The sequence below is a fragment of the Nycticebus coucang genome, chromosome 18 (assembly GCF_027406575.1).
Source record: "Nycticebus coucang isolate mNycCou1 chromosome 18, mNycCou1.pri, whole genome shotgun sequence".
NCBI lineage: Eukaryota > Metazoa > Chordata > Mammalia > Primates > Lorisidae > Nycticebus > Nycticebus coucang.
Genome location: NC_069797.1, coordinates 38,766,174 through 38,777,815, shown reverse-complemented (window position 1 = coordinate 38,777,815; position 11,642 = coordinate 38,766,174). Strand labels below are relative to the sequence as shown.

Here is an 11,642-nt window from a genome sequence, read left to right as displayed (position 1 = left end):
GTAGGGAGAGGAAAGGAGGGAGGAGGCATGTTCCCACACAATGGGTACAATGTAAGGGGATCTGGCACACCTCCTGGGTGCAGTACACAACTACAACAGGGACTTTACCTGACAAAAGCAAACATTGTAACCTAATTGTACCCTCATATTAATATGAAATTGAAAAGAATCTGATCACAGTTTGTCTCTCAATTCTCATGCCACAACAGCTGGTATCTGCTTTTTCCATTTTCCTGTCTGGTAGAGTCAGTGGGAACCCAAGAGGAGAGAAGTTTAGAAGGGAGGACAGGTGGAGACAAATCTCTGGGTCTGTGAGGGGGGCTTATGGACTGGAGCTGAAGACTGAGACGTGGTCACAGCCTCGGCCACCAGGAAGAGCTGTGGGTTTTTTCACCACCCTCAGCTCAATTCACTCGCTTGATCCTGCACTCTACTTGTTCAACTTCTGGCCTCCTAGGAAGAAATTTCAATGTCAATGAGAGTGTTAGGGATGGTTCTAGGTTGAGGTGGTAGGTGGAGAAGGACAAAAAGTCTGCATGAACTTGTACATGAGGAAAGAGATTGTCTCTCAACTGGAGAGTGAAGTGGGGGAGGCAGGCGCTGCATGAGAACAGGAAAACCCTGGGATCTAGAAGTCGCTCCATGAACCATAGCCCCTTTGCCTGTCCCGCCTCCTTTACTTGGGCTCTAGCCCTGCCCAGAAACCTAGAGCAACCTCAGCTGGAAAGTCAAGTAAGCAGATACCAGCTGTGTGGTGCAAGGATAAAAAGGGAAGTTGTATGAAAAGAGAAGAAAGAGAAAAACAAAGCCCCATATTATGCAAGAGGTGAAGTCCCACATTGCCCCACTCGGAGGATTCCATGCTGTCATTTGTAGTTCCTGGGTGAAGCACTTCTTCATGAGGCTGTCCAGGCCTCCCTCCGCCTTCCCAAGAGCCTACTTCCATGGAGCTGAGCTCTCCCTTCTGTTCAGAATTGCTGAGAGGCAGGGAGGCGTGCGGAGAGTCTCCCACTATGAGGGGGGAGACTCAGATTCTGGGCCTAATCTTGCCCTCTCACCAGTAATGAACCAGAGGGAGGTCATGGCTCTGCTCTACACATCTGACAAGTGAGAAGATGGGCTCTTTTCTAAATAGGAAACCAAGACCCCTCAGAGCACCACAGAAGTCTCAAGAAGCAGCACACTTCCTGTGGGTTGCACTGGCACCTCAACCCGCCCGCGTAATGCTGCTGAAGCAGATCTTCCTCCTGGGACGCCTTCTCACTACAGTTCATCTCCTGGGAACATGTCCACCTCACCCTGGGTTCTTTCTGTGGGGAAGTTTGGCTCTAGAATGTTCCATTCCCTTCTTCACTAAGCTGTAGGGGGTCACGAGGAATGACTGTTCAGTTGGTGGCTGTATTGGTTGCCCGTTGCTCCTCTAGCAAACCACCACAGACTTGGTGTCTTAAAATAGCACACGTTTATTCCCTAGGGTTCTAGAGGCCATCTTTACTGCCTGCACTCCCTCTAGAGGCTCCAGGAAAGGAACGATTTCCTTGCCTTTTCCAGTTCCCAGAGCTGCATTCTAACATTTCTTGGCCTCTTCCGCCATCCTCAAAGCCAGTGTCTTGCTTCAGGTGTCACATTGCTGCCTTCTCTTCTGTTATCTAATTTTCCTCTACCTCCATCTCACAAGGCCATTTATAGCTACATTTAGGGCCCGACCATATAACCCAGGGTAATCCCTCCACCTCAACTTGAACACATCTGCAAAATCCCCTTCCCGAGATAAGGTAACATTCGCAGGTTCCAGGAGTAGGATGTGAATGTTACCTAGGGGCCATTCTTCAGCACCACAGTGATGTATACTTTGTCTCAGGGAAAGGAGAACTCCATCCTCTCAGCAGAGCTTCAAATCCATTTCTCCAAACCCACACTTTATTCTTCCAGGCCACATCCAACACCCCTTCTCTTCACTTTGTTGAGGCCTGAGAGTATTCCTATACAGTGTCAGCCAATGAAACTATGCAACAATGCAAAGTCCTACATCTGTGCCATCCAGAATGGTAGACACAGGGTGTCTGTGGCTGTGGAGCACTCTGAATGTGACTAGTGTGACTCAGAAACTGAATTTTAAATCTTATTTAATGTTAATTAAATTTAAGTGCAATGTGGATAACCACTCTAGCCAATGACTAACATATTGAACAGCTCAGATCTAGGTAGATAAAAGCAGAAGGTAAGACCAGGCAGGCTCTTTACTGCTAGCCTCTTCTCACATCTGTTTTGGATCAGCTCTGCCCCAGCCTCCTTCTCTCAGCCCCTGTAGAATCTACTGGGGCTCTGGAGCAATGGGGGTGACAATGGGCAGGACAGAAAAGGTATTGTGTCTGTTGGCCCCAGAGAGGTTCAGGGCCCCAATTCTGCCTTTGTTAAGGACTAAGAACTCTCAAATAATCTTCAAGGCAGTCTCTGCCTATCCTTCTTACTTGGTAGGTCCCCTTGGTGGGGGAGGCACTGAGGGATTATTAAGCTGATGTGACTTTAGGTTACCCTTGCAACATTTCTGAACCAAACCAGACATTCATCCTTCCATCCTCATGATAACACTTCATATTTGCTTTGGGTTTTGGAGTGCTGATTCGTTATCTAACTAATCTGGTCCTCATAACAGCCCCTTATAGAAGCTGTGCCTGTTTTAAGTATAAAGGCTGAAGCTCAGAGAGGAATGGGGGAGAATCTTCCAGGTGCTTGGCCCCATGATGTGTGCTTTCCACATCCCTCATAGCATCCCTTCAAAATGGTTAATATTATGCCCATTTTACAGGTATAAAAATTGAGGTCCACTAAGGCAAGATGACTTTTCTGATGTTCTGGTGATAATAAGATGATGAAGTCACTTTTCTGACTCTAAGCCTCTATATTTACACCTTCCCGTGTGATACTGCAATGCTCACCCATCACAGCACAGTTAGTCTTCAGATCATCCCTTCCTGGAGCTCCCCAAGCACACCTACAAGCCTCAGCAAGTCACCTCCCCTCTCTGTGCCTCTGTTTCCTCCTCTGTGAAAGTGGAGGCAACAGTCCCTACTTCACAGGAGTGTTAAAATCCTGGCTGAAAGTGTGAAGTGAGATCCTGCAGGAGATTTAGTCTAGAGGTAATTTTTGTTCCACTTGTTTCTGGAAACTGTAGTTTGTCCCTCCCATAGGGCCAGCTGATTTCTTTCATCCTAAATCGAATTAAAATGACAAAACAACAGTCTACCTATGTTTAAAAAGCTTTATTATGAAAATACATGGAATCAATTGCATCATTCATGTATCCAAAATGCAGAGAAACAGTCATGGGGACCATCCCCACAGGGGACATGTATCCACTGGCAAAACAAGCATAAATAATAGAAATAACATCCAATACAATAACACATCACATAGTAAAAATTAAACTAAGAGAAGGGACAGATCTACTGAGAGGAGTCATGACTGTGGAGAAGGTGTGTCTCATAGAGAAGCATCCAGGCTCAGGTGACCTTCCCTGAAGACTTCCTGCCCCCGAGCCTAGAGCAGCTCAGCTCAGTTCCAAGTCGTCCACGTATTCCTGGACCCAGTCTTCACTGGGGTTGGCACAGACTTGCCTGCCCCTTTTGGTCTGGAATCTGTAGATCAAGGAGTGGACAGATCAGAATCCCGTGGGACCTTTGATAGCGTGTGGCACTATCCCTTGCCTGTGGTGGGCATCTAACTCTGTTTGACCTGGGTGGCACTGGAACCAGACTCCCTGTAATTTCCATCCACTGGATTTAGGCTGTGGTCCCTGGGGCCGCCCAGATTAGGAACCACCAGGTGTCGCAATCAGTATGAATAGAACCCCCATTCCTTACTGACTCTAGCAATGACTTTTCTGCACATTTTTCTAGCATAGCTTGAGAAATGGGCCCATATTACATGTGACCTTGTTGACTTTAGCCGGGTTCTTGGCCTCTGGATGACGTCCTCCCCTAGGAACTCGCATCTTCTGCTTTGGCTGCCACCCAGTCACTCCAAAAGTGACCTCATGATCTGTTTCCCTACAGTCCTCTGGGAGGGCTTCAGCCCTGAGAATGGCCTCTGCACTGCATGGTCACCCCAAACAGACCCCCGTTTTCAATCCTGCCCTGCCCGATGCCTCCCAGAGGGACTAGGATTGATACTCACACCACAGCTGGCTTGGAGCAGAGGCTGCTGGTCTCGAAGTAATCTACCACGAAGTTTCTAGAGATCTTCCGCAGGGTGTAAGAGAAGCAGCAGGCGGTGGGAGGGTCTGAGCCCACTGGAAGGAAAGGCCGGAGTGAGAAGGAGGCTCTATGTGGGAGCTGTTTGTTTTGACTTCTCGTTATAAATATGCACGGAGCACAGAACCCTGACTATGGCCCTTGCGTCCATTCCTACCTCCCCTGAGTGGGAATCTTATTCTGAATAGAAGATCCTCAGAGGAGAACAAGAAAGAATTCTAGAAGATTGGAACTGGATTGAATCTCAGAACATGCCTCGGTCCCTTCATATTACAGGTGGGGAAACCAAGCTCAGAGAAGAGCAGGGATTTGCTAGAACCAGTAGTTAGCAGCTAAGCCAACTTAACACTCTGACTTCTATCTAACCTGTCCTTTTCCTCTACTGGCTGCTAATTCTTAAGAAAGCAGGAATATAAACTCGAATGTTATTGATTATCTATGAGACTCCACATTTAACAGCAAACTACTCGGAATTCTTTCCTGCTCCCCTTTGTCCCATCCCTAGATCCCACTGTTGGACCAGCCCCAACTAGAAAAGTGGATTTTGCCTGCACCTTGACTATGAAGGAACAGCTGAAAGCGCAGACTTACTTGGTGCAGAGAGCGCAGGAGAGCAGAAGGCAGCCAGGAGCATGAGGAGAGCGAGGACGGTCGCACAGAACTTCATGGTCTCGGTGGAGGAGAGGCTTGCCTAGAGCAGAGAGTGCAGACCTCAGGAGCTTCAGAACCCGGTTGTGTTCTGTGCTGATGCTGAGTTGGGACGCTCGCTTTATAGGACTTGGAGGCCTGGGCCAGAAGGTGGAGGCACAGGAGGGTGAGTGGAATTTCCTGGGTAAAGATGATGTCACGGGGCCATCAGGGAAACAGAAACTGGCAGAGGGTGAAGGGATCCTTCCTCTCAGCTTCTCTTCCTGGGGTGATGTCACCACAGAGGAAAGCTGAGGGAGGTGGAGAAGAGAAGTGTGCACCCCAGGGGGAAGTGGTACAGCCAAAAGCAGCAACCGAGACTGGGGAGAGGTTTGCAAAGGAAAAGATGAAACATTCGCACCTGCTAGAAGTGTCTTACAGGCGAGAACCATTCTGCTCTTGGTGGTTGGCCCCTCCAGAAGCTGGAGGCTTCGCATCAGTCTTTCCAGATTGGCCACAAACCTGTCCCTGTTTCTGTGCTTCCTTCTGCTGGGCATGAAAAGTCTAGCACTAGATGTGCAGAAGGACCCAGCAGGGTGACTCGGGATCATTTATAACCTCTTATTGGACTTATTATGTGCCAGGCACTGGGGAAAAGCTGCTTTAACACATAAATAATCCCACCATGACCCTTTCAGGGGTGTGATTAATCCCATTTTACAGATAAGGCAACTGAGAGTCAGAGAGCCGTTTACTGATGAGCTCCGTGTGACACAGCTGGGAGGTGGCGCTGCTAAGATTTGAACTCAGATTAGTCTGACTCTAAAGTCTATTTTATTTCTATGTTGTAGCCTTCAGAATAAACATATGCCCATAAAGAACAGCCATCAACTACTGGGGACTATGCCACACTCAAAGACCCATTTTGTCAGGACTTAATTCAAGAAAAGGATTGGGTTAGTTTTTCTAGAACAAGGAGGGAATAGAGAAGAAAAACCAACAAATATTTTAGGATGTTTTCTTGGACTGATAAGAGAACAGAAGAGAATCAGAAATCAGTAAGCATTCAGTTGAAGAATGTGCCTTTCGTATAAAAATGGGGTTGGATACATAGCAATGCGTTTAGCTATGTTACAGGGAAAAAAATGTGTAACTAAAAATGTGGATGTTTCCCATCCAGTCCCTAGGGACTTTGGTTACATGGCTTGGTTCATGTAAAGCCCTGGCTGGCAACCTGTATAGCAGGTGATGCTTACAAAGGGCCAGAATACAGGAGTGAGCGAAGTAGGGAAAATGGGGGGCATGAGGGTGATTGCCATGAGATCTCTACCCACCTTTAGCTTGTCTACTCTGACCCACCTGCTCACCTCCTAACACCACATAGCTTCCTGCTCTGCTTTGAGAAATCAAAAAGAAATGCAAAAATAGGAAGCCAAAGGATTTGGGAGCCATAGGAGTTGTCAGAGCAGCACCCTGGAGTACTTCAGGGTCATAAAGTACGGGGTCACCCTATCTCAGCACTCCTCCTTCCCCTCTCCCCAACACATGCTGTACTTCCTTCCTCTGTTCTTTCTGGCCCCCCCCCCCGTCTTTGTATGGCTCTTGTTTCAATTGTTCTGATCTTTGTCAACATGCTCCCCCCCAGCTTTAACATTCTGTGCTCCCCGATATCACATATGTCAGCATCTCTCATGGGCTCTCCTGGTTGATACAGTTTCATCTTCAGCCATCCAATACCATGCTTTAAGGGCAGGAGGATGTGTCATGTGTTCCCTAGAACCACACAGGCTTTGCTATCCTGGGCATTTCAATTCAACTTACTATTTGCCTGCTGTTTATGAGGGTGGACAAGGCCAAATAAAGGCCTAGCACTGCCCTTAAAAGTTCTTAGTCTAGTGATGGTGTTGACAGTGACAGAGGAGGGGGAATAAGCTAAGTGTCAGGCCAGAGAGGAGACAAAGAGGGAGCCTGGAGATGGGGGAAGGTTATCCCCCACTGGTGGGTGGGCAGAGTGCTGAGTCTGCATCCCACTCTGTACTAAGAGTAGCCTCTGTCTCAATGAATGAGGAGCCTCTGATCTTCACTCTGTGAAGGGCTTAGGAAGACATCCGCTCTGGGGCATCAGGAGAATGGTGAAACGGCAGTTAGTCTGCATGGAGCCCCACAATGAGTTGTCTGTTGACTTTTGCTTTCCAGCCTTAATTGGATCTTTGGCTCATGAAGGTAAAATGTTTTGTTCACGAGGGTCCCAACCATAGCACTGTGTTTGCACCAGGGAAATTCCATGCTAAGAGTAAAAGGGACTTGGGTCAATTTTTTAGCCAAAATATTTGCCCCCAGGATTTATACCATGAAGCCGTTTCCATGTATAGTTGATAGAGAATGATAACCGATGATTTTCAAATGATGTAACAAAAAAAGGTGCTTCGTCTTCTCTAGAGAAACTTCCCTGACCTCTCTTCTGAGTAAATTCTGCATCCTCTTCTGCTCTCCTGAGCCTCCTGAGCTACTATCATCACATCGCCTATCACATATCTACCTGATTGTCTCCCCCACTAGAAAGGGAGTTCCTTGATGCAGAAAATGCGCTAACTTTATCTCTGTGTGTACAAGAGGCATGTGATAAATGTGCTTTTTCATTTTTGTTTTTGTTTTGATAAATTTGTGTTTTAATAAGTGTCCAGAGGCAGCCCAGTCTTCCATTTTGGTGGGAGAGGGTGTTACAGGTAACAGGGACTCAAGATGTGAACCCCTATTTAGCCAAATGAGCAAACCGAGGAAGAAGGAAGGAGGTGTTCTGAATTCCATCCCAAGTGTGATCCCCTAGCCCTCCTCCTCCACCCTCAACCCACACACCCAGTGGCTTTGTCACAATAGAGACAATTCTTGGAATCAACTCTTCCACTTAGAGAAGTATTATAAAGGGTCAATCATGGTTCCAGGGAGCTCTGTGTGTTTTTGTTTTTTTTTCGTTTGTTTGTTTCTAATTGTAATTTTATTTATTTATTTATTTTTTATTGTTGGGGATTCATTGAGGGTACAATAAGCCAGGCTCTGTGTGTTTTTGAAGGGCCAACTCCTCACTCCTGAGCAGGGAAGCCTTTCACTTTCACTCATTCAGGCTAATTTAGAGGTTCCCCTCTTCCACACCCTTGATTACCACTGTTTTCCATTCTGGGCATTTTCACATCTGTCCTCTCAAATTGTTCTCAACCTCTCCAGGCTGCAGGGGGCCCGCAGCCCCAGCAGTGATATGACCTTGTAGAGGTCCTGGTACTTTGAGTCCCCTCAGCAGATCCTCCGCCCATGGTTTGATCTGATCCCAATCTGCTTTGCTGTTGTACAGATTAAGAAAGCAAAATTTAGGGAAGTTAGAAGACCCCGGTCAAGGGCACCCAGGGCTTGTGTCAGGACCCAAGGTCTTCAGCTCTCACTACAGGGATTACCAGACTCCCTTCATAGGTACAAGCTTCGAGATTACACATACGGAGAATCTAGGATCACAACAGACTAGCAGAAGAGATTACACAGCTGCTGAGGAGCAGGAAAAACAGAGGTGGGCAATCTAGACATCCCCACCTGTCCTAGGAGAGTGCTGAAAGTCACGAGTATTGGGGAACCCACTGGGTGTCGAGGCCAAAGGCACAAGTCTATAGGAGGGGGAATGCCTGGAACTAGCAAATTCCTTGAAGGCACATGCTGAGACTGGAAAGCCAAAGTGAGCTGGAGCATATGGTCATTTTGCTGAAATAATAAATGCCAAAAAGATAAATCCTGAGGTTTTGCCAATATGGTATTCAAGTCACTTTGGGGAAATAGGAACAGAAATTGAATTGTGGGTTGAAGAACCAAGTATACAATTATGCCAGGTGTAGGGTTCCTCAGGATGGCATCTGTAGGAAGGGAGCTGGTTGAAATAGCTTGCTGGGGACTGCCACACTCTGATCAATGAGCCAGCCTGACTCTCCTCCAAGTCACCTGCCACAGCCTGCTCTTCGGCTGTCAAGGGCGGAGGGCAGGGCCCTCTGTACAAGAGTATAAAGCTTCATCAGTATGGTGTGATCCAGAAACTTCTAGGATTCCTTCTGAAGCATCTTCTTTCAAAGAGTCCATTTATACTTGTTTCTGGCCTCTTTCCACTCAGGTCACAAAGAATAAATATTCTGGCATGAGAAGAAAATAATTCAGCAGAGCTTTATCGAGTCCTTGCCATGTGACAGGCACTGGGTCAGATGTTGGGAGTATGTGCTTTCCATGGTGGTTAGTGAAGTGTCAAGAAAGGCTTTTAAAAAACAGGAAGTGTGATTTTTAAAAAATTTTATATTCGTTTGTTTTCCTTTTATAGAAAATATAGAGGGTCATTGTACAAAATTTAGAAACTATAGTGAATCAGAAATAAGAAAACAAAAATTGCCCTTTCATCCTGTACCCAGGTTCTTATTTACTGTTGGTTTTCAGTATTCCTTTCTGAACACGTATGTCTTATTATTGTCCCTTACTATTCTTTCCATGTCATTTAAAGACTCAAACATGACTCAAAAGTGGCATCAATATACGTATGAAATTTCAATTTGTGGATAAACCAAAATTTGTAGTTAGATATTCTGTTATTTAGGCCAGCCCATTAAGGTCATTTGAACTTTGTTATAGAGTGAGGGAGCTGAGATTCAAAGGATGAAGGCAAAGTATGTGGGATGGGTTTAATCGGGCAAGGAGAAGAGACCCACACTTTTTTTGATATAAAATAGATGTATTGAAATATTTCAATAATAATAAAAATGGTAATAGTGATAATAATAGCTGGCATTTAGCACATCACTTACTATGAGTGAGGAATGTCCTAAGCCTTTCATAGATATTAATGTATTTATCCTCAAAGCACCACACAAGGTGGGTACTATTATCATTCCCTTGTACACACGAGGAAATTGAAGCACAGAGAGGTAAGGAACCTATGAAAGAACACACAGCGAATGAGCAAACAGATTTAGAAATGAAACTGAGAAGTCTGGCTTGAGAGCTTAAGTAAATCAGAAAAAATGAAGTGTTCTGTCTTATACATTTACATTAAAAGCTTAACGGCCAAAGATTCTGTTACTATCATTCAAATGTCTTTCAGTTTGGCATTTTGCATATCTTTGATCGGTAAAATCCATGGATGTCTCTCTTTTCCTTAGAAAACTCAGGAATTGAATAGTGATTTTCCTTGTTCCTTCTCAATGTGAATTAATCCCTATGTCACGGGATGTGTTCCTGCTTGTGATTCTTTCCTCTGTCCTGTGGTTTACATGAAGGGGAAATTGTGCTTTGCTAAGTTAATATCTCAGTTATGAAAACAGGAAAGAGAGCCGCACTTTTAAGGAAGCACAGGTAGTTCAGGAAGGTGGAATCCTGGGTTTCAGGATGTGTAAACTTGGCGGCAACCAAGCCAAGGAGGCAGGCAGTGTTCTGGTCACAGAGAAGCTTCCATTTCATGCCAGAAACGATGCAGAATGCTCGACAGATTTTAAGCAGAGATAGACACTGGTGTGAGGTTTAGCGAAATCATGTTGGCTGCTATATGATAGACTAGATTTAAAAGATGCAAAACTGGGAGAAAAAAAAGTTGTCAAGGTGAGAAACCATAAGGACCTGACCTAAGACAGTGGCAGTGGGAATGGTGAGAGGTAGATACACTTGATTTTGAATATAGACTAGAGGTGGTGATCGAATAGATGTAGGAGGAGGTGAGGGGGAGAGAGGAGTCAAGAGAGATTCCCAGGTTTCTGTCTTGAAAGGGGTGCTTTGTATGTGTATTGGATAGAGAATCCAAAAAGAGGGGTAAGAGGTGGAGGCAAGGACCAGTACCAAGACCTATGCCCTGATCTACTGCAGACACATAAGCAATGGCCAGAGAAATGATGAAATGGACTTGAGATAGGAAAGAAGGGGCTATGGAAAGAAGGGGCTTTGCTGAACATCCATTGTGTGGCTAGGATGCTAGAAGGGGACCCCAGGGTGCTGTTTCTGTCTACATGAAAGGTGGGGCGGTGCCTGCCGAAACCAGACCACATGGACCACATCCAAGAAAGAGAGGCTAAGGCTGGGCCAGACAAAGGCATCATCACCAGTGAGCCCATCCACAGGGCCTCTGCTGCCACAGGAGGGAGCTGAGGGTGACACCTGGGAAGTGGAGTCACAGTGCCAGAAACTGTAAGGAAACCAATGCATCAGGGCTAGAGCGGGGGAAGCAGCATGCAGTGAGGAGAGGAGCTGAGCAGGGCAAGATGGTGAGGCACTGTTTGGCTAGGACTGCCTGGACTCGGGCTGGGATGCTCTGCTGGGCTGAGGTGGGGCTACAAAGAGGCTGGAAGGAGCCAGAACTCTAGGACACGAACCAAGCCTCTCCACAGTGGAATATCCACAGTGTGGACTGCTGGCTACTTTGTCACCACCACCTAAGACATCTCCCAAAGATCACGACTATGACACCATGGACTTCTCATCCTTCCCTTCCCATTCATATTTCAACTGTCCATAGTGAGACTTGAGGAACAATGCATTTTGTTAGTGAAGTCAGTGATTTATTCATTCACCAAGTATTTATGAAGTTTCATCATGAGCCAGGCCTGTGGTTGTGGTTGGAGATACACGCTGGTAAATAACACAGATAATGAAATAGAAAACTGACCAATTGCATCCGTGTGATCTTGAACAAGTCATTTCACCTGGAAACGTTAATGTACCACCTAGGAAATATCTAAGGCCCTTCCAACTCAAACA

The 11,642-nt window shown here is 46.1% G+C and overlaps 1 protein-coding gene across 1 annotated transcript; it reads right to left on the bottom strand.

The window, feature by feature from the left end:
* Positions 1 to 3,248: 3,248 nt before the first annotated feature.
* CCL4 (C-C motif chemokine ligand 4) lies at positions 3,249 to 5,152 on the bottom strand. The gene is made up of 3 exons (XM_053569087.1): positions 4,845 to 5,152; positions 4,177 to 4,291; positions 3,249 to 3,638 (listed from the first exon to the last, which is right to left on the bottom strand). Exons 1-3 carry the CDS (start codon positions 4,918 to 4,920, stop codon positions 3,551 to 3,553), a joined length of 279 nt encoding a protein of 92 aa, XP_053425062.1. The 5' UTR covers positions 4,921 to 5,152; the 3' UTR covers positions 3,249 to 3,550.
* Between the last annotated feature and the right edge of the window lie 6,490 nt (positions 5,153 to 11,642).